The sequence below is a fragment of the Centroberyx affinis genome, unplaced genomic scaffold, assembly GCF_046629955.1.
Source record: "Centroberyx affinis isolate AG114_WGS23_722 - 3 ecotype Tasmania unplaced genomic scaffold, CSIRO-AGI_Caff_v1 ptg000552l_1, whole genome shotgun sequence".
NCBI classification, from domain to species: domain Eukaryota; kingdom Metazoa; phylum Chordata; class Actinopteri; order Beryciformes; family Berycidae; genus Centroberyx; species Centroberyx affinis.
In genome coordinates, this window is record NW_027279196.1 from 126,785 (window position 1) to 150,177 (window position 23,393).

General features: G+C 44.2%; 1 protein-coding gene across 4 annotated transcripts; it reads right to left on the reverse strand.

Moving 5' to 3' along the window:
• Positions 1 to 264: 264 nt before the first annotated feature.
• LOC139643001 (protein arginine N-methyltransferase 8-B) lies at positions 265 to 22,994 on the reverse strand. 4 transcript variants are annotated; one of them, XM_071518116.1, is made up of 10 exons: positions 22,923 to 22,994; positions 17,982 to 18,227; positions 16,982 to 17,137; positions 11,288 to 11,351; positions 9,754 to 9,896; positions 8,796 to 8,883; positions 7,255 to 7,370; positions 4,362 to 4,512; positions 1,511 to 1,632; positions 265 to 348 (listed from the first exon to the last, which is right to left on the reverse strand). In XM_071518116.1, the coding sequence occupies exons 1-10, from the start codon at positions 22,989 to 22,991 to the stop codon at positions 265 to 267; spliced, it is 1,239 nt and encodes a 412-aa protein (XP_071374217.1). In that variant the 5' UTR covers positions 22,992 to 22,994. The 4 variants fall into 4 exon arrangements, with proteins under 4 accessions (XP_071374217.1, XP_071374216.1, XP_071374215.1 ...); XM_071518115.1 differs by having other exon boundaries at positions 17,982 to 18,212; positions 22,923 to 22,991; XM_071518114.1 differs by having other exon boundaries at positions 17,982 to 18,218; positions 22,923 to 22,991.
• Positions 22,995 to 23,393: the final 399 nt, after the last annotated feature.

Genomic DNA, 23,393 nt, shown 5'->3' on the forward strand with positions numbered 1-23,393 from the left:
TGTTACATTCAGAAGTGTTTAACAGTCAGCCCCAACAACCTCCTGCCTTTGCGATGTACTGCGGTGACAACAGTGATATTGTCAGAAGGGCCACCTCTGCCCATCTTGTGTCACAACCATCTCTCTGCTCTTTGGCCTGTCTATTCCCTCAGGTTCGCCCCTCTGTTGTCACTCCATGTGTCTGTGGTCAAGGGGAGTGCCTCCCTCTCGGTGCTCTGGGTGGGGGGTTGCACTGGGTGGGTTGCCTGTGTCCCCAATCAAAAATTAGCGCATCTTGTAGTCATGGGATATGGCCGCTTCACACAGCTGCCCTTTGAAATCCAGCTCGAAGGTAAAGTCCAAGTCACGCTGCAAGGAAACCGAGAAAGAGAGAGAGTTTTGTTCAGAAAGAAGGAAGGGAAGAGAGACAATCAGAGGTGGGAATCAGAGGCGAGTCACACGATTTGGACTTGGGTCAGACTCCAGTCAATTTTAATTGCTTGAGACTTGACTTGGGTTCTGGTGACTTGGGACTTGACTTTGACTTGTACTTTGATGACTTGAAAAAAGGGAAATTCTGTTTTCTGAATTTGAATGAAATGGTTGAATTTATTGAAGCTGAAACTGATTATGGAAATTAAGCTCATGATGCGCTTGTCAAGGTTTTATCCTATTAAAACCATATTGCATTGAAAAATAGATATTTTATTTCCTTTAATATATTAAATCAATACTGGCTTGATTTGGTGTTCTACACTTAGACTTGAGACTTGACATTAATAACATGGACTTGACTTGGTAATCTACATTTAGACTTGGGACTTTACTTCAGACTTGTGCCTCAAGACTTGAGACTGACTTGGGACTGGAACAAAGTTGACTTTGACACACCTCCGGAGACAATGATTGAGCAAATACGTGAGAGAGAAAAAATGTAAAGCGAGAGAGAAAATAATACTGTGGGGAGAATGAATTAAGCCCTTCGCCACAGCTTAGGAGCAGAGCTGAGGGAAAAAACACACTGAGGGTTCTATCAGATTTTCCATTTTGACCCGTCAGCTGAACATGGTGTTGTTTACTGCACGCTCCAACACAGGCTGTTTGTGTCAGAGAAGGGCTGAAAGTTAACCCGACTTCTCCGCCCCAGAGGGGGAGGAGAGGACACTGGCAAGGTCAGCAACAGAATCTGTTGTTGTTAGTCTGGAAGTCATCACAGTGCTGCTGCCTGCTTGACCTCTATCCAACACTGAGGAGTAAACATTCAGTGTGCTGTGGAAAGGCAGGGGAGGAAATGAGTCCTTTCTGAGCTAACATGTACAGTGTGGAAGTAGAAATCAATGGAGGTTCACATTTAAAAAGAGATTGCAATGATCAAGCAGGAAAGGATATGGTGAAAAATATTGTTATGCCACTTTACAGCCAGAATTCAGTGCTTTTTGCCCATGGTCTGTGATGGTTTATTCCACATACTCCTTACACAATATAAATATTAGACTGTAAACTACCCATGTGTACAGTACAGCACACTCACAATGTTTTTCTCATTGGGCTTCATGGCAATGCTGCCAACGATCTCCTCTCCTCTTCGCACCGTCAAGTAGTCCTCCAGGTAAAACACTGTCTGCTTCCAGTGGGTGTATGGAGCATCGGGAGCTGGGCCACACACACACACACACACGGATGTAGACACACATGCACACGCAGATGACATTAGAGTAGGCATGACCTTAGGCCAAGAAGGGGGGCAAAACAGTCCTTGACATTCTTCACAGAAACAAGGCAATAGTAAACATGTCATCCTCCATGAATGATGCATTCATTCATTTCTCTACCCACTTAATCCTCTTCAGGGTTGCAGGGGACTGGAGCCTATCCCAGCATGCACTGGGCAGAAGGCAGAGAGACACCCTGGACAGGTTGCCAGTCCATCAAAGTCTATCAGACACACACTCATGGGCTGTTCAGAGTCTCCAATCCACCTCACTTGCATGTCTTTGGAATATGGGAGGGAACCCACACAATCACAGGGAGAACATACAAACTCTACATAGAAAGGACCTGGGAAGAACCCAGGAATCGAACCTGTCCATCTTGTTGTGAAGAGATAGTGTTAATCACTGTGCCACCATGCCGAACAAATATGTCACCTTGTTTTGACATGAACCTGGGCCATTCAGTATAATTTCGAATGATGTAATGCAGTGATGAGATGCATCAGTTCCTCAGGTTTTGCCAAAATCCAATCAGTGGTGTCTGAGATATTGTATGTGACAAACAAATGAAGAGACAAACACACAGAAACCAATCCATATTCCCCCCACAATGAAATCAGCCTGTTAAACTACCTCAGAAGCTACTTACTTACTTCAAAAGGCATTGCCTTGACAGGCTTTGAGAGCAATGAGAGCATGATGAGTCCAAGCTGTCATGATACTCACTGGGTGGAACATTTCAACGCCACAATCTTTGTCAAGCTTTATGAAGCAGCGAGCTCCACTTCAGCTCAAGATGTCAGTACTGAAGTAAAAGGCAGAGAGTGACTGACTGCATTGACCTCTCCGCTGTTGCTTGAGACAATCTTCTCTCATTACCATTTCACTTTAAATGTACTGTGCTATCGTGTGTGTGTGTGTGTGTGTGTGTGTGTGTGTGTGTGTGTGTGTGTGTGTGTGTGTGTGTGTGTGTGTGCGCGTGCCTGCCTGCCTGGAAACGCAGTTCCAGCTGCACACCGCTGATACCTGACACCCCAGCCCCAAAACAAATGTGAGCATTCCCCGGTGTCCTGGCCATTAACTGATCGCTTGGCCAAGATTCAAAAGGTCAGTACCACTTTCAGCCAGCTGTCCTGGGGCAAGTCGGTAGCTCTGTCTTTATAGACAGCCTCTTTGTGAGCCCATAGATAAAAGGGCCTGCCGATCAGCATGGCTGCTGCACAGAGCTGGCCCGGGGTCTGCGGGCATCCTTCACGGAGAACACTGACAGCCCAGTTCTGTTTGTTATGCTAATTCAATAGGTGAGATGGCATTTCTACTGACCAGCAGGAATTCTAATCTTTGACCCCCTACTTCCCTTTCTGTCCTCGGCTCAGTGTCTGTGTCTGCCTGATACTGCTGTCCTCCAGGACTGTATGGGAAATCAATGGCACACCTTGGACCTTATACGCAAGGTAAGATCTGTATCGTAAAGTTTATAGGCAGACGAGAAGTCTTCAGGTTCGGCATTGGCAGTTCAGCCTGACAGACAAACTTAAATCAATACAAGGAAGTTGGGCAGGGCGGGACACGTTGAGGTCAAGAAAGGATTTTTCTAAACTAAACTTTTATAGATGGAAAAATCACATGACCCTGATGATGCTGCATGTAGCTAAATCAAAGACGATCAAAGGTTAAATAAAACTCAGCTTGGCTTTTTACAGGTGATGAATTGCTTATACTACCTTATATGTGACATGTTCTCCTGTGATTTACTGTCTTTGATGAAGGATGTCTTTCATTTTATCAAATCGCCACTAGAGGGCAGTCACACCCAGATCTTGACACAACACCCATCCCTGGTGTATAAATTCACTCCAGCAGCTCTGTTTGGATCATGTGAATCAGCCTGATCTAAGCGGCTCTAATTTGCAGCAATAGTGGCGTTTACTGTTGTGGTTCAGGCCTTTTAAGCCTCATCAAAGACTTCATTAGCAAACGGTCTTTTGCCTATGAATGAAGCTCCCTTTCAGCGCAGTGGGGGAGGATGGCAAGGACTGAACCTCCTGATGACCTTAAGAGCCAACCGGAAACCTCGGCTCTGCTACCAAGGCTAATTACGAGGATGAAAACCCACCAGGGTCTTCCAGGGCCGGGATGAAACACTGTGGGCTACAGATATAGGTCTATGTGTAAGCAGGGATGTTGGGCTTGAGACTGCAGTTCCCCTGTTTTACTTTAAATAGCTAAATACTGCAAATGAGTTGCAGGGCTAATTCTAACTCCATCCAAATTCATAAGGAGGCAGTAGGGTGGCGTAGCGAGTAAGGAGACTGTCCTGCAACTGGAGGGTCCTGATTTCAAGCCCCTGTCCACACTGCTGAAGTGTCCTTGAACAAGACACTGAATCCCTACCAGCTGCAGGGGGCGCTGTTGAGCTGAACCTGTGGTCTGACCTGCCTGTGGAGGAGGGCAAGCCAAAAGAGTATTCCCCTACAGGGATGAATACAGTATCAGATTAACATTATCAGTGCTATAATGGATATTTAATCATTAATGCATAAAAGTAAGCCTGTCTGAAGATACACACGCACACATTCACATCGATGGGTGCTCATACTGTGTGCTCACACACAGTCTCTTTCCCTGGTATGAAAAGGTCAGGGTTAGACAAAGGGGGAGACATCTTACCGGTGGAGAAGCCCGTCTTCTTGTGACACTTGGTGAACTCGATGTTGAAGTAGGTGACGAGTGCGTGGATGTAGTCATTCCTCTGGATCTGCAGGCAGAACGCCGAGGTGAACGAGAGGTCTTCAGTCTTCACTGTGTAAATGTCCACCTCCTGAAGGTGAGTAGAAATGCACTGTTCTCAAACACCTGCATGACACACTCTTTCTGCTGTAAACACTTGAATTCAAAAGATCATTAAAGTGGTAATCCGCAAGCCCCCCTTTTTTTTATTATTGGCAGCATCTTTGATAAGCGCTCATTGCTGTGGTGTTTCTGCACTGCATTCCATCTGTCAATCAAACAGTGTGTCCAGTACTGTGACGTCTTTTTCCTTGGATTTTCTATTCATGAAGTTTGAGTTTCTGTAGGTGGCGCTCTTTTGTTTGTCTGTTCAGCCATTTGGCTATCGCTGCTCATGCTAACTACCCAGTTCTTCTTCTATTTATTCCAAACCATCCTCGGTTTCTGCTACTGGAAATGTAAAACGCATCACTTCACAGTGTTTAGAACAGCAAATGTAAAAGCTTTCAAGAACTGGGTATCACAGAGAGAACAAAATGGATCTATTTATGTGCAAATGCTGTTGATTATTACTTTAATATTATATATTTTGGTGTATCATGCCTCACCCTGAATCAGTAAATACCATGAAAGAATGGAAATGTATGGTCTGGTAACATGCTGCTCAATGGTGTCACAGTCCAATTTATTGGATTTATTGGATTGTACTTACTTTACTTACTTACGTAATTAATTTGATTTGATTGTTTCTATCTAGGCTCTTTGGTCATTCTAAGTCTGATTTACATTATCACACACTATCCCTTTTTACCTTTATCCCTTTTATATCTTAAGTTTTAGCTAAAGATGCTGCAGAAACAAATCCAGAAAACTGGACAGGTGATGTGACATGCAATACTAGAACCAGGCCAAAAGACCAACGTCGAGAAGTACATGAACAGCTGCCTGCCACCTGCAAAAAGATGTAAGATCACTTCTAAACCCCACTGGGACTGCACCAAGATCCTTATATCCATTGGGGACCAGGAGAGGGAGGCTGGGGTTGTCTGGGAGCTTTAACTATTGTCAAGCTCCAGGTGCTAGTCCTGCATGGTAATGACGTCCCCTGTCTTTACATGTCCCCCGGTTCCAGTCAGTTTAACAGGGTATCTGATACCTCATCAGCTTGCTAGACTGGAGGGAAGAAGAAGAACATGTCGTTCCAGAGCTGTGTTCACTCTCACGTGTGAACAGCACTGCAGCAACCCGGAAATCATGTTAGCTTTCATTACTGAGCAATAGCATGGAGTCCGACTCATCTGAAACCTATGCTGCAGGGAAAGCATGTAGGTGGAGATGTGATAATGTTGTTTATCTGTGCTAATAGCTATTCACTGCTAGGTGGGGGAGGGGGGGGGGGGGGGGGGGGCTGACTGGCTTTGCTGCCAGATGCCACATTTGCTGCGGAGAAACGTGCCTTATGTTTGTTGGCAATAAAAACAATGCAATAGTAAACTCAGTTTCCCCCTGCTACCCTTAACAAACAATCTCTCCCATAAAAAAGCTTTTGCCAGATCTGGTCATGCAGTATAAACTTCTCAAAGTCACATTTCAAAGTTTAAGACGGCAATATAATGCATCCCAGTGCTTTCTCTCAATTACTCTCATGGTAAAATAAAACTTTTAGTATCACTGATGCTAAATTAATAACTTTCTCTAGGATTGTATTTGCTAATGATCTTCATTAAACAGTGTTTCCAAAGTTTTGAGCAACAGTTCAATAACATAAGGGCCTATGTACACTACTTCTAGAATATACAACTTCAACAAGGTCATTCAATAATCCGTTCGACGGCAATAATGCTTGTCAGTGGAATGTAATTTCCTAAGACATTCTATTCATAAGATCCAAAGACAGGCAGCATCAGCAGCGGCGTCATCAAAATCTATATCAAAAACAGGCTCTCATGAATAATCTCTTTGCTTGTTTGCTTTGATATCCAACAGCATTCGACATTTGGAGCGCTTGACCATCAGCAGCATTTGAAAGAGAGACAACACTGAAGTCAAGGTGTGAGCGCATAGCCATATTCACTAGTGCTGAGGTGGGATAGGGCAGAATAGTCCAATCAATACCAGCGATAAGAAGGTCACCATGACAAGGCTCGCAATCAGAAAGTCTAGACGGGTTGCCATTGACATGCATGGCACAGTCCTGATCAGCCTCATCTGCACTGTGAGGGACACGGACAGGACAACAGCCACATCGCACACATCATACCAGTCACAGCATACCATACTGAATGCCACTGGATCATTATACATGATAGATAAAATGCCAGAATCTATGCATTGATGTTGATGATAGCCTGAGTTGGCGCCATCCACTATAATTTGCATTCCCTATGGGATCAACAACTCCTAGTGTATCTACAATCACTAATTCACTAATTACTTATTCTCACTGCATACGGTCAGCTCAGTCACTGTTTTCAATTTTCCAGAAGAGCTGACAAGTAAATTGGCAGTAGAAACTGGTGCCAACTGTTTGCTGTGTCATTTATGGATCACCATTTGATTAGCAATACCTCTGTAAGTAATGATGTTTTGATAGGTTGTTGCTTTTGTCATTGCAGCATTGCATTGTCAGCTTGAATCTATGCACTCATGCACTGCCTGCAACCTATGTAATACTGCCACATTGTGAAAGAACATTGTGTACACTATGGAGAGTAATGCAAGCCTCTTCCTTATTGCATTAGGTCTACAGTTTACATGTTGTCAGGCTTTGTGATAAACCAGTAGCACCTCTGAATACTCAAATCAGCCAAAATAATATCAATATGTTACCAACCTTAACCAGACAGGAGTTGGTCACCACCTGTTTGGGGTCCACTATGTCCACCAGTGGCTCCCTCATGGCCACATTACGGATACAGGTCATGTCAAAGCCATACACGTTCTCCCACCCTGGTGAATACAGCATCATTATGTTAATTATGAATCATCGGTTCAGATATTGGAAATTCTGAAAACATGTTAAAGCTATGTTCAGTTCCTGAAGTGGGAGAGTCAAGACATAACTCATTTAAACAATTGACAGAATATGAATGGAGCAAATATATATATAGAATATTTCAACCCAAAATGACAGTTGAATAAATAACTACTGGGTTGCAGCTATAAAAAAGCACTACTGTGTGTGAGTGCAGATTTCCCCGGACTGCTTTTCATTTTGAGAAAGTATCCCACTTTGAAAGACAAAATCACATTATATTTGATTTGTGAACACAGGCCTACTTGAACAGAGAGTCCCCTCTTGCCTCTATTCTCCTCGCTCCTTAAACTAAGCAATCGTATGCATTATTCATTAAGCTCCTTAAGATAGTGTGTGAGCAAACATCTCTATCGTGGCCCATAAGGACAGAACCACTTGAGTGTATCGGGCAGTCGGTGATAATGAACAGGTCACAAACCCCCCTGGGACTTTGTAATGTACTGTATTTGCATTTCCCGCTGCCCACTTAACTAAGGCGGTGTGCGGCCCAGAGAAGCACTAATGACCGCAGGATGCTCTTAGAATACTAGAGTGTTTGAGAAGCCCATTTCCAAGTCAATGCAAAGGTCATTTTAGGACATCTGCCTGGGGAGAAAGAAGTTTGTGGTCAATTTGTGCACTTGCCTCACCACTCATTCCAGTCTGGCCACATGTAAACTCTCCACTTACGGCATAATGGCAGAAAAAAAATGCAAGTGTTGCATTGCAACTCTTGGCAAAGCAGTGAGCCAATGTGGTATGACTTTCTCAGGATATTGTCTGGTGCATTGTGGTTGTGTAATTCCCAGATGTATGGGGGTGGGTGAGTAGGAGGTCTATGGACTATTGTTCTGCTTCTGTGTCTGTTGTCATCTAGGTTCTGCACTGGCATAACTCTGACTTTGGCTCCGCTCTAACCCTTTGTGTCCAGCAACGAGGAATGAAAAATCGCCCACAGTCCTCCTGGCGAGTGTAGAGTGGGGTGATACTGAGATGGAGAGGCTTGTTGACTTATAATATCGATCATCGCCTCCAGTGTTACGCCTGAGGAAAAGTTCAAAAGCATTAGCTGTGCTGTGTTTGTGTGTATGTGTGTGTGTGTGTGTGAGAGAGAGTGCGCCCACGTTTGTGCGAGTGTAATGTGGGGGTGCTGATGCTGCTCTACATCCACGGTTCATTAACAAAGCAGAAACATAATCCAGGTTATAGCCACCCTAGGGGAAAGAGAGCCAAGTACACCAAGTACAGTAGGAGACACAGCAATGTTTCAGAATCCAGAGTTCAGAGAGTACTACACACACACACTCACTCACACACACACACACACACACACACACACACACACACACTGAACTTACAATGTATTTTGAAGTCTTTATACTGCCTGTCCTCTATGGCCACCACATACAGAGCAGCACGGTCGGGAAACATTAATCCACCTGGTTTCTGTTTGACAAATGAAGCAGGGAAATAACACAGCAATTACTCCTGAACACACTGTCAAAGGTCTACATTACAGCATACGTGACATTTCATTCCTCAACTGTTTCAACTCTTTGAAAGTCTAATGCAAGTTCCATTTATTGATGTTTTATTGTTACCCCTACTTGCAAATTGTAATGCTGTTACAACTGTTAATTTAGTAAATTCCCATGAACTTAATAAACCACTAACATACTAACAATTTGCAGTTAATAGTGTAATAATCATAATACATTTCCCATTAATGTAATAAATGTTACCTATCATTAAAGCGACATTTTCCTGTTAATGTATTGCATTATTGGATTTTATTACAGGAAGGTTGACATTTTGGAAAAGTAATCCATTTACATAAATCACCAAATACTTCTTCCATACATATCCATCTCTTTTTGAGATGTAGCATCATAGTTAATCACCAAATCTGTAAATGGATGACTAATTTGTATTGAATTAGATAATCAGTTCAGTTATTTCATTTTTGAAATTTAGCCTTCTCAGTTATGAAACACAATAAAATAATAAATATGTTAAAAGAAAATTATATTAGCTGGAGGAAACATCTATTAAATTAACAGGATCATCACATGATTTGCTGCAAACTGTTATTATGTTAATGTTTTATTTTTGTTAATGGGAAGTCATTACATTCACAGTTGTAACACATTATATAATTTCAGCTTAGGTTAATTACATAAAGTACGGTGCTCTACCAAGTGATCCACGGGTGTCTCTGAGGTGTGAAATACTTTCATGTAAGTGTTATACACGCACACACACACACACACACACACACACACACACACACACACACACACACGCCACACAGCATACCAGCCACTTGTCTCTGGCAAAGATGACAGTGTTGAGCATGGATTCGTAGAAGAGGCAGTAGCCCATCCACTCAGAGATGATGATGTCCACCTTCTCAACAGGGAGCTCCACCTCCTCCACCTTGCCTTTAAAGATGGTAATCACTGGAACACACAACGCAGCTTCTAGATCATGATCTAAAACATATTGTTGGCTTGTTCAAAAGAAGACATGTCTTACAAAGCTCTAAAATTGCAAATAATAATAAGGCCTTAAATATGTGTAAATGTGTATGTGGGACATGTAACATGTTCTTGGAAAAGCTAATACTGCGTCAGCTGTGATAAGCATGATATAAGAAGATAAACAATCACACACATACATGCATAACTAATATGCCAAGTGGCAAGACATCAACAAGAGAATACATAATCAAGTAGTTTGAGACGCAAGAACAGAACAACACACCAGAACAAAGTGCTCTGACTGACGGAAATTGCTGAAGAATGTAAACACTGTTGAACGATTTGAATAATGCTCATCTACACATTCACAGAATCCGTTAAGCCAAAGAAAATGTAAATGTGTTATTATATAACTGTGCTCAGGAATGAAATTGGTGGGAATTGCTATAATTTGCCAGTAACACCATTTTATAAATGTAACACGTGGACAATGGATATTTGGGGCTTTGTGAATGGTGGGCTTCAGTTCTACATGTCATTCTGTGTGTGTCAATTCAACATCCACTCATACAATATATGTGCTTTAATTATGGAAATCAGCCCGGCTGGGGTCGACAAAAGAAGAACGTGTCTTTGCCCTACCTGAGATTAGCTGACATCAGCCTCATTTGTTCTACCTCTGCAAGAAGTTATTGAACAGTTTCCCTGGTAACACAAGTCCTTGTCAGCATGACATGTGAATCCTGTTACTCCAACCAGTGATTGCTTCATACTTACTCACTGTCCTTGATGTGCCAAAACTCAGCGAGGAGGACAGGAGAACATAGTGTTAACTCCCCGTTCAATTACTTCTACGTACTTGATATGCATAGGTTCATATCTATGAATTTTGCTGACAGCGTGGTTTATGGACCTATTATTTGGTGGATGCCTTGGCAGCGGCTTGGCAGTAAACTTGTTTTGAAAGTTGCAGGGCTTCTATCACAAAATGTACGCTGTGCAGTTATGTAAGTTGCAAATGGGCTTGTAAGAATGAATACAAATGAGTCTGTCCGGAGCGGCATGAGGTGAACAAGGTCATCATAACTCAACTATCCTCAATAGCCACTCAAAATCCTCTTCACTGTGCACTGTCCCCCTCCTCCTGCACCCGTCCCTCCTTATCTTTCTCTATCTTCACACTTGACTCCTCATCCACAATCTATATTCTTTTCCTTTTCTACCTCCTTTTCCTCATACTTCTCATGTCTGCTACCCTTCCCCTCCTGCCTCTTCCTTCTTCATCACCTCCACCTCCACCACTAACACAACCTATCTTGTTGCTTTTTCTCTCTCTTTCACTCCGAGGATGAAGTGCAGTAGCATCTTACCACTATCCAGGTGGTTGGACTTGATGATCCTCTCTGAGTACTCTGATATACTGGAACATTCAATCTGGCAGAGGAAACAGAAAGAATACACAAAAATAGACCATGAAATGGACTAACATCATTAATGCAATATATAATGTCTACAAGTAAAGACATACCCTCACATTCCCTATATTCCCTAATTACCATTATACCTCTGATGTTCTGGATGATGTTGATTTATCCATCCATCCATCCATGAAATCTTCCATTCATTCATTCATTCATTCATTCATTCATTCATTCATTCATTCATTCATCCATTTGGCATCTGCACCTAAATGGAGCTATTTGACAAATCTCAAAGACCTTTACTTCTAAAGGATGATATCTGGGTTGCAGATACACAGCAAACTTTCAAGTGTTAATAAGTGTTGATTGGAAGTGTTTCTGTGTGACTGAGGACATTGTAGCACCTCCAATGATTGTGTCCAATAATACTCTCTGTAATGTGATCCTCAGGACTGAAGACACAGTTTGGCTTCAGGTATCAGGTGCGGCAGTTGGTTCAAGTCCCTTGACTGTATAGAAGTGCAAATTGAATCGCAATCTTTGGCTCTCCACCCAGCCCATCAAAATGTGTCTGAGATGCGTTCTCAAGGTCTGCAGAGTGTCACTTCACAGAAAATATAAAGCAAGGGACATCTGACAGAGAGCTGAAAGCATGAAGGTGAATGCCTCAGTCTGAAGCTTCTTCTGTAGCGCTTTGGTTGAGGCAAAGCCATTGAAAGCTTGCCGCCTTCTCCTGCTTCTACTCAACCATTGTCAACACTGAGAAGATCTTGGGATTCTCTTCAACCTTAATTGGTAGAAACCCGCTAGGAAGAGAGAAAAAGAGAAGGAGAAGTCCACTCCGCTGTAAGTACGATGCGAAGGACAAGAGAAACCCTCAAGACAGGCAGTGGTGGCCTAAAGGTTAGAGAAGCAAGCTTGTGACCGGAAGGTCGTTGGTTCAATCCCCCAGACCGGCAGGATAAATCTGGGTGGGGAAAGTGAAAAAGCAGTGCGTGCCCCTCCCTCATTACCACCACTGAGGTGCCCTTGAGCAAGGCCCTGAACCCCAACCGCTCCAGTGGAGCTGCTCAGTGGCCAGCAGATCAGACTGTGGTTGTACTGGTCAGCTTCCAGGTGTGAATGTGATCAGGGTGTTCCTGAAAAAGAAAGCACTGCTCTCAGTGAAACTCCCCCTGAATAAATAAAGGTGAAAAAAAAAAGAGAATTAAAAGAAGCTAGAGTGGCCCGGAACAACAGGAGGTGCAGAGTGATGGATGAGACCTCGGAGGTCTTCATCCCCTCGGGCAGAAGAAGCAGGAACACAACACAGCAAAAGTGTGTTAGGATAAATTCCCTTCTGATTTTATGTTTCCAAAAAAGCATGTGGATTGCTATAAGGTTCCAGCTGGTCAAATCTTGTCCCTCCTTTCTCTGGGATGCCCAGGAACAGAAGGGGTCTTCAACTTTTCGTAAAATAAAGACAAAATGAAACTAGACTTAGTTGATAATTTTCCGGTTTGGTATAAATAATTTACCTTGTGAGGCAGCTGGATTCGCGAGATCACGATCACGCAAGAATCCATCTTGCCAGGCTTCAAGTTATGCGTTTGTGGCCGAACCACAGCGGTGCGGACCAATCAGCGTCCTATGAGGGCAGCTGGGGGCGTGGCTTAGGTGTGGCGACAGCGAGAAGCGACTGATCATTCACAACAATGGCGGCTCCTAAAGAGGCTAGTAGATGCTGCTATAACATCAGAAATTTTTGAACTGGAGGGTATTTCTTCATTGAAAGAAGAGCAAAGAACGGCACTGAAGGCTTTTCTGGATGGAAAAGATGTTTTCGCTCTTCTCCCGACCGGCTTCGGCAAGAGTTTGTTTATATGGTTCGTTGATCTGATTGGTTGAAGTTAGCCCGTGATAGACGGTGATAGACAGATGGTTCATCCAATCACCTGCCAAGTATTTTTTGAAAGTGCCTGCCCTTTTCCAAACAGTTTCCAATGACGACTTCCCAGATGGTTCTGTGTAACAAACCATCTGGCAAGTCAGGTTAATAAATAATATCACCAATAGATATATATTGTAGAAACGTTTTAAAAGTCAAAAAAGCCTTGCTATGATGTGGGAGCAACTTTGACCCAGCCTTGCCTTCCCACACAGCATCACATCTTAAAGCAATCTCAAACACTGTGTGATAATAAGCTGAAACGACCATAGACGTCCACGAAGTGTGGACAGCAGTACTTCTGAAAGCTGCATCGTGACAGATACAAGATGCAAAAACACATTTAACAATGCTAGAGTGTTTTTTCTCTTTCTGTCCTTTCTTTCTTCCTTTCTTTCTCTCTTTTTCTTTCTTTCCTTCTTTCTCATCACTGTTTGTCCTTTGTGTATGTTTTGTCACTCTCCTTCATCAGTGACTCAGCATCGAATCACTGAAGGAGCATTCACTGTGAAATGTCACATATCTCATCTTGTTCTTCCCCTTTATTAAATTCAACACCTCCTGCAATATCGGCACAACATGTCCCTCCTCTCAGCAGCATCCCCGCCGCGTTTTCTTCCTCGTTCAATCTGCCTGACTTTTCGACTCCACCCCCCACCCCCCCACATCTCTCTGCCACCCTCTGTTTCTTTCTCTTTTCTCTGTGAGCCTGTAGCTCCTTTGCTTTATGTATTCTGTCCCTCCTGTCCTGCCTTCCAATGCAGAGCCTGGGGAGGACAGGCAGCACATTCACACTGCAGCGCTGACATGGCTGATGTATTGAGCTGCCAGCAATAATAGAGTTGTAATATAATAAAGGTCCTTCATTCATCAACATCAACTCTGGGCGTCACTTCTAGTGAGCAGCCTTAATAAGAAAATAAAGAAAATAAAAGACAGCAGGGTATGTCTGTCGATACTGACCTCCAAAAGTATCAAGGATCCTCAGCGTATAGATTTTCAACTCAGTGTGTACGCTGTGTCCCGCTCACTCTGGGAGTGTGTGTGAACTTATTCAAGCTGCAAGATTTTCCATCTGGTCCCAATCAAGCAGAGGGCTCTTTAATGAACTGTTGGTGCTCCGGATCATTAAGGGCTAAGGCCAGGCTGGGACCCTCACATAAAGAGCAGACCTAGAGGTGGAAGGGCCCAGCTGTGCCTCAGCCTCCCATGGAAGAATGAGATCTATGTAGCGGCTTTCATTTTAGGGGCAGGAACTGATTAGACATGCTCTATAAGCGGCGCGCTGACTGTGAGATGGACAAATTAAGAGATATCATCCTGGATATTGCTGCTCTTTTTGTTTTTTTTGCAACTGAATTGAAGCTAGAAATGCTTCTCTGGCCTCAGCACAAGTGCTTTCTCCTCAGCAGCTGAGGCCTGTGATTTCCCCCCCTGAGTGTACATGCACCATGCAGGGACTCCACACTGGTACTGCCTCCCTGGAGCATTCCTGCTCTCTGCTGCCTATCAGCAGAAGACTGGTCAGTGGGCTGCTGGCGGTGCCCATAGCCTTCTGTCTGTATGTCTATCATCTGCTAGCGCAGGACATACCAATGCTAGCATGATATTCAGACTGAATGGCCATTTTGTTACCACTCTACGCCTGAGATTGCCTCCTAGTTGACTGGTTTCTGTGTCGGGAGGGTTGATTTTCCCCTAACCAATCACTAGTGACTGACGTATCTGGCTGCCAGAGTATTTACCAACTTCACCAAGAATGCCGGTCGATTTTGACCTAAATATCGTTTTTGCAAAGACAACATGTTGGTTACGTGGGTGATTTCAACAAATCTATTATGCCGAAATGCCCACAAAGGTGCTGATTGGCTCGATTGTTTCTCTTAGCTAGAACAAGCCATTGACTAGAGCAACACCAGACTCTCTGCGGAGTGGGCGGGACGCGATTCAGGAGTCTGGAACCAGGCTATACCAATGCATCTGTCCACTAAGAACTGGGCTGTATCATGAGCAAACAGGTATACCTAAAGTCGCATCAGGTGTGTGCGTGGTCAAAAGGGCTGCCAACACCAACCCTCTAATTGGCAATGATTCCTCATCTCTCCACGCCGCTCTGGGAAGAAGAGACAGCCATTAGCCATGTGTCCATCAGCGCCACGCTTCACTGGGAGTGCCGAGCCCCTCTGGGTGTGTTTGTAGCGAGCGGCCCCTCACACTCTGGCTCGGCAGCTCTCACCGGTGTCAGGGAGAGTCACTGTCACCGCAGCGGTCCCTGCAGACTCACAGTGACGCTCCTCTCTAGAGACAGAGCAAGGACAGGTTTCCAACTCTGCCTAGGTGTCGCGGCACTATCCCTGTCTGTCAGTGCTGTTAAGCTATGAGTTGTAAATTGAGTCAGGCTAGAGAAGAGCAAAAAAAAAAAAACTATGTGAATGAAGCAGCTAGTTGGATGCCTGCTTAGGAGAGGAGTGTTGGCTCTAGCTGCCTTCACACCAGCACAAATATTGTTAATATGTGATGTTAAATGCAATATATTAGAGGTTATCTTTTAGCTTTGACGCTAGCAGGAGGATATCAGATTTGGACTCTAGCACCAGAGAGGACTTTTATTGGTATTCTGTGGATTCAGGATTAAGGTTATCACTCTCACTTTTTGTTTAACGAGGTCCATATGATAGAATGATGCTCTGTTTGAGAGATTTGGCCCAGAGCCCAGATCTTTCACCTCCCAGGACCATCTTTCATGTGAAGATTTCAGCAGCGGATATGGGGGCCTCCGGTCCACAGCTCAGAATAAGAGCCTGACAGTCAAAGGTGAACTGCATCCCTGGATGAAGTCATGACCCCGTAACATGCTGCCAGATGGACAGATAGCAGGGAAACGAATGTGAGGTGAAGCATAAATTGAAATGATACACTACCAGAGAAAAGTTTGGACACACCTGATTGAATGTACTATGTTTTTCATTATCTTAAAGCCATTTTGATCTAAAGGCTTATGCTTAAATGCTTGAAATTTTTTTTTTGGTCAATGCATAATTCAATTTGTGTTATTTCATAGTTTTGATGTCTTTACTATTATTCTAAAAATGTGAGAGAGAGAGAGAGGGAGAGAGAGAGAGAGAGAGAGAGAGAGAGAGAGAGAGACAGGAGTCGAGAGATGCAAACAAAGATGCGAAGCGAGGCGAAGTCACATACGCAAACACAAAAAGCCCAAGCAGTGACTCAGTGACAGCCCCTGGGCAATTCTAAGTTAATCACTCCTCCCCTAAAGCAAATGTATGCTGTCTGCAGCCACCGCACAAAAATAAGTTCCACGTGGATTATCCCAAGCTAGTGGTCCGCATCCGGCGTGTATTCTCAGATAGACGCCCTGAGTGGACGTTACTTCTGCTCCAGAACACAACAAGGCAGAGAGCTCTCAAATAGCAAGGGCTTAGCCTGTCAACCTGCCTGAGAGGCCACACACTTTTATCACCTGCCTGACAGACAAGATATACCTCTAAGATTAGGGAGTCTGACAGAAACACTGCAAAATTCATGTATGTACTGATACAAAGAAAGTCGGGCACACACACACACACATAGACATACACATCCACATACACACACATAGGGTCTGTGCGAGCAGCTTGTCAGGCTAGGCTCCACAGCACAGTGATTTGATCCTGATGGTTCAGCATGATAACACTCCAGTGCGAGGCAGCATGTCTTACCCCATACACGTGCTTTGCCCCGGCCTTGGCTGCAAACATGGACAGGATCCCAGTCCCGCTTCCCACATCCAGCACTATTTTGTCCTTGAAGACGTGCTTGTTGTGGTACATGGAGTTCCTGTAGGTGAGCGTCCTCACTTCGTCCTTCAACATCTCCTGTTTTGAGCACATGACAAATAGCCAATGTCAGGAAGAAGCCGGCATGCTTTACCCGTGAGGAGAATGTCAATTTGTTGTTAGTGAATTAAAAAGGGAATCTGCTGCCTAGACGTGGTGCTCTGGATTTGCTGCTGTATCTGTGTTCGGGATTCTAGGGCAGCAGTGGCAAATATCAGACAGCCCCCTTTCAATCCCCGTAATCTTACTCTATTTCAAGTCAGACATATGACCCTACATTTAAAACCATAGCTGGTGCTAGTGAATAAGCCCCATGTGCCTCAGGCTCTGTCGCAGCCTCTTGTCGTCTCTCTCTCCCCATCTATCTCTCTCTCCCTGTGCATGTATGTCTGTGCGAAGCATATTCACAAAGCAGAAATGATAAAAAAAAATCCACCTGACCTACATTCCAAAAATACAACAGAACAAAACCCATCGCACAGGTCGCACTTGGAACTTGCTCTTTATACTCTCTCTAAGCCTTTCTCTGTTTCTCCTCTGTACAACGCAGCTGATCTCTGAGAATAAAGGTAACCATGTAGAAAGATATAGATTGTCTCAAATAGTGGAAATATTAGTTTGTGAGAAAGGAAGCCAGAAAGAAAGGAGGAAAGAAAGAAAGAAAGAAAGAAAGGAAAAAAGAAAGAAAGAAGATTTACCCTCTCATACAAATTTGGGGCCCATAGAAGATGCTTGTCCTGAGGTTTGTATAATATACAGTAGGATCATGCTTGACTGGGAAATATTCACTCATGCATCTATCTATCCCTCTATGACAAAACTAGACAGACAACTTAGTTATGTTTCATTGGTTCTCATTAAGATGGGGAAACATCGGTCGTACCTCATGGATGCCAAAGTGGGCATAAGAGTCAAAGTAGTAGTCCCGGGACGTCATCTCCTCTGGGTTAAGGAACTTGGCCATCTTGCCCCGCCCGGGACAGCTAGGCAGGCTGGCAGCGTGGGGTGTGTGTGGCGGGCGCGGAGGCCGCGGGCCATGGTGGATGGAGGGCACAGGCTTGGGCAGCGGGGTGGGCTGCGCCGACTGGGATGGGATGATCCGGATTGGCTGTGGCTGAGGCTGTGGTTGCTAGAGAGAGAGAGAGAGAGAGGGAAAGACAGAGGGAAAGAAAGAAAGAAAGCAAGAAAGAAAGAACTGAATTATGCCTGAGGCCAATGGGCTTTTGCCAGGGTTACAGTCAAACGTCCTTTGGAGTGACAGACAAAAACACTAGCATGATGGGTAATAACTTACATGCTTCCCTGCAACCTAATGCATCAACAATGTCAGAGGGGGCGAAGCCGTTTGCATTCACCTCACGGACAGTGATTGGCTTAGATCAGCCGTTATTATTTTCATCTCCTCTCATGCCTCTCAGTTCATCTGTCAGGCTGCTCTCCCATGGAGCTGCTGGTGGGTTCACTAACATGCTCCGACTACTAAAGGAAGTCAGTCTGTCTGTCAACAGGAAGCAGAAGGCAAGGAGCCCCACTCTGCACAGGAGGCACTCCTACAATGCTCTGATTATCACCTGTAAGGCCTGCTGGGAAGGTCCGGCCATGGTGTGTGTGTGTGTGTGTGTGTGTGAGAGAGAGAGAGAGAGAGGGAGAGAGAGAGAGAGAGAGAGAGAGAGAGAGGGGGACCAGCATCCCAGTACAAGCCAGAGATATATCATTCTGCCGTCCATTCTCACTCCAACATTCAGGCGGCTAAATAATTGAAAAGGTGGACAAAAATAGGTGGTGTCTTTAGTCGACCGATAGCGATGCTTCAATATTACAACAGCCTCGTCAATATTTTATCTGGGAGAATGAAAAATGAAAAGGCTCACATGACTCGGGGCAGCTGAAAAAGCTGTAGCTAAAGTTCAGTCAGGAAGATTATTGTTCTCACACACTCTCTCCCTAGTCTTAGGGATGAGGTATTTTCCCATGGTGTCAACCTCTTTCCCACACTTTTATCTCCTGGTTCTTCAATTTACATGTAACCAATCAGATCTCGCCACATGTTCTGGGAATCAATCACCATGCTGCTGCTGGAAGTGAAACTGTTCCTCTAATCGCCAAAACCTTTTCTGTAAATTCAGCCTTCAGAGTAGTCTCTCTTGATTGAACAGTCAATAAGGTGGAAAAACTCATGGTTACTCCCAGATAAAGTCATTCTCTAAAGTCTTTGTGGCGCATAGACCTAGTGGACTTAAAATTGGACTCTGATTTCTGTCAGTGGCATTGATTTTTCCTTGTTTGAGAGAATTGATTCTTCTCCTGTATCTTTTGCTCCTTTCTTCTGCCCGGGTATCGATGCCTTTAAGATGCCCATCATTTTTACCTTTGTCCTCTTCTTTTTGTTCCCTGCTGGATTTGGAATGAAATGGGAAGGGATGTCAAGTGCTAAGCAAGTGCCGTGTGCACAAAGACCAATCTTGATTCATGCACAGTATTTGCACCGAGGGTGACCTGGGTTAGTTGGATATCTGGTGTTCACTTAAAGAGCTGCAACATCCACACATGGATAAAAAACCTAATTCGCTAAAATTGTGTGAACTTTGTAAAATATCGATCAGGAAATAACTGTAATCTCTGTTTGGGTTTATCGTGAGCACACAGTCGTTTGCTCCTCTGTCCCTAGATGTTTTGCTTTGGATATCGGTAAAAGCTGCATATGAAACCCCTGCCTTTTGAAAAGGGCATAACAAGTGGAGAACCACTGACATTAGCCATTTACTGCCCTACATCTGGAAAATAACAGACAATCGGGAGTGTAATTCACTTGACGTGACAGCAGAGAGCTTGAGAACATTGAGAGAAATGTATGTTTGGATCATAGCTTTTGATTGGATCAGAGCTTTCGTATTTTTCTGCTTGGTCAAGTTTAGAGGGTTTTGATGTGGTTATATAATAGATCTCATGCTTTATGGATGTTCATGAGGGAGTCACCATGAAAAGGAATACTGCTGAACCTCTTCTCCTCATATGCAAGACGTGATGTTAACTGGAGAGGGAATGCCCCTTACAGTGCATTGGATATTTTTTCCGCCTGCCAAAGGAGGACATATGATAGTATGCTAATCAGTTGAATTATCAAGGAGATTGAATCTAGCTGGCTGAAGATGTAATTTCACTAGTAGATTTCTTCACTCCCATAATGTGCAGTCATGCCTGGAAGCCAATACCTGGAAATGCCACAAAAATATGTCTGCTGAGGTATAGGTCAAAAGTTAGACTTTACCAACTCTTGGGTGTAAACACTGCAGATTAAGTGAGGGCATCTGCTGCCAATATGCCATTCACAATCTTCATTCTAAAAATAAAAAAAATGATTATATAGCAAAAGGAGTAGAGCAGGATTTAATAAAAACAGCTGACTCCGAGACAAGAATCAACGAGTCAATAATTACAAGACGGGCCCAGGGAAGAGGCGATTATGGATGCTGAGTTGATTCCAGAAATCAGATGAGGATATGCTAAAAGTTGCAGAAAGTCGAAAGAAAACTGCTGGCTGCCGTTAAGGGGGAGATTAGAGGAGATTTGAGGTACTGCTGTATCTGGAGGAGAGAGCAGCTGCAGCAAATGTTAACTGAGAGGCCGTGAAACTGGAAAGAGAGGGTGGCAAATGTCCTTGCCGTTGACCCATGAGGCAGATCAACACATTTGGAGTTCTATTTCTGACTGAACACTAATCTATATACTAAGGTGAGCCTTGTTATGTGAGAAGGACATGCTTCTGTTAGTCTTTCTGTTACGTGGTCTGAGTCTCTTTGCACCTGTTTCACTGTTGTGGTTGAGGAAGTGGGTAGACTTCTACTAAGATGATTAGGTGGCTATACTGTCGCCCTTTAAATCAGTGGTAATTTCAATAGGCTGATAATCTCTGCTACGCCCAATGAAAGCAGCAAGTGTACTCTGTATTCCCTTAACTACAATACTGTCCTGTCTGAAGCCTTCCTGGAAAACGTGACAGATAGTCCTATACTTCTACTTTGACGCTGTAATGCTGATGGTAATTCAGTTAGTGAATTAAGGATTTAGTGTTTCAATGCAACAAAAATGTACCTGAAAAAGATGGTATTTATGACTTTTTTACAGTTACAAAGACCTAGTGTAGGGAGGGCGCGATCTTAATTCATAATTCCATGTTACACAAGAATCCTCTAATAGTCAGGAAAGAGAAGCACTTTGGTCTCCTGCCACCATGGCACTTAGGCACTTCCAATACCGTCAATACCCCAACACAGCGGAGAGCGGAAGAAGCTAGGGATCCATCCAATGTCCTCTAACAATGGATCAGGTGCCTGCTGCCCTCACACTTAAAGAGTATTGATGAAATGTTAGAGTGTCTGAAGAGGGCCTCCTTCCCTGAATAAACTGGCTTTTGAGGGAACTTTTGTGTTGAATAATGTATGGCGGAGCGGCATGCTGTGCAGGCTGCCTCTAACTTCACAGGGCGTCGCAATCCTGTAAGCAACGAGCCTTTCTTCTAGATAAATCAGCAGAGTTCCTGTTTCATCGACTTCATCCGGCCACACTGTGAATGCAGAGGTGATTTCTGAGCTCAATAAAACACAGAGATCATGTTGTCCTGCTTCCTCTGGATGTATACCCCAAATATGAGCTAGATCTATGTGCTTGCCTATAATGTATGCCTTACATATAATGTATGTATGCCTTCAGATCTTTTTTCATGTCAAGTACCTCAAAATAGATACGCATTAGAACACATTTGATAAGATTCCCTCCCCTTAGGAACTCCATCTGAGCAGATTTTTGCAGTTTGGTATTATTTAGCATTCTATAGAATTGCACTACTTTCTTTACTAAACTTGGGGATGGGCCGTGGAACATAATCCTATATGCTTAAACAATTCCTTATATCCTGGGGACCCCCTGGAAACCCCCACAGGGACGCCTGGGGGTCCCCGGACCGCACTTGGAGAACCGCTGATGTACACCGACACATATGGCTGAAACTTAAGTAACGCAATCACGTCTGTTGCTCAGCTCGAGAGGAAGCCACCGACTCCCACACAAGCAGCGCTCTCCGTTTTCGTCTGCAAGGTGCTGCAGTACCTTGGACAGCGCATGTGGCTCGATCCCACCGCAGCGCACCGTGCGGCAGCAACACGGTCCCGTCCCGTCCGGCCACAGAATGATAATGCGTTCCTTATGGCAAGTAGGCTAAACCACGGATTCTCAAACTTTTTATATGTCAAGACCAACAAAAAGATTCAGATTCGATGAGATATTGTCTGAGAAAACTGTTATTGTTGGATACGATTTGGTGTTAATGCTGTAGATGGGGAGGGGAGGTAACAGTCGTTCCCATAACATCCTCTCACTGTCCTGTCTTCTAATGAAATAATAGTGAAATGATGCTGTTCCTCGTTTAGCTGGGGAAATCCCTCACAAGACTCTTACCTTGGGAGCCACAAGGTCAGACAAACCGACAATAGGATTGTAACAGTATCCAGACAAGTAAGACAACGCAATGATACATTTCAAGTGCACTCGATGCTGGAAATACTCACTTGTCTGGCGCCTGCTCCGCGCAAAATGCCAGTTTTCTCGAGGGTAAATGCAGCCTTGCAGAGAGAGGAGCCTATTACTCAAGACTGCAGCCTGACTCTACCTGGACAGACAGCCTGGCTATCCCGCATTCGTCCGAGAGGCAACTTCTCACGGTAGGTTGAGAAGATGCTGCGGGACGCTTTTTGGGACCCCGGCGGAACCACAGAAGCAGGCACTTGCGTTTCAGTGAGGGGAAATCAAAGGTATTTCTCACACTTACCTCACTGCTCTCAGACTCCGCCATTTTTCTCCTGAGGAGCATGCAGCGGGAGGAGTGCTTAATTCCCATAAGAGCCAGCAAAAATGTGCTTTCACTCGACAGGGGTAAAGAGGATGAGAGAGGGGGGGGGGGGGAAATGATGCGCCTCCTGGTTGTTGGGCTCTTTCAGTTGTTTGTCATTGAATAATTTTCATTTACATCCCAAAATGCAGTGTTCTTTGGAAATTCTAAGACTGTCAAATGACACAAAACTACATAAAGTCCCAGAAGAATAGCGACCGGCGTTGCTGTGGGAAAGTGTTGTGGAATCCATGGTGCAAAAGTTTGCAGTCCCCCAGTTGGCTTTCCTGGACAGCGTGAGGCGAAAAGGCATCATTTGGCGTCAGTTGAGGAAAAAAAAAAGGTAGAGATGCCAGGTATCCCGTATCCCAGCGAGCATAGCTGGAAATGTCAGAGGCTTGCAGCACTAGA

Bases quoted from the DNA above. Each gene is read 5' to 3' on its own strand.
- LOC139643001 (XM_071518113.1), bottom strand. From the start codon at position 22,991: ATGGGAATTAAGCACTCCTCCCGCTGCATGCTCCTCAGGAGAAAAATG. The intron at 18,228-22,916 runs GTGAGAAATACC...CTCTCTCTCTAG, and splicing joins CTGAGAGCAGTGAGGTAAGT to CAACCACAGCCTCAGCCACA. The intron at 17,138-17,981 runs GTACGACCGATG...TGCTCAAAACAG, and splicing joins CCCACTTTGGCATCCATGAG to GAGATGTTGAAGGACGAAGT.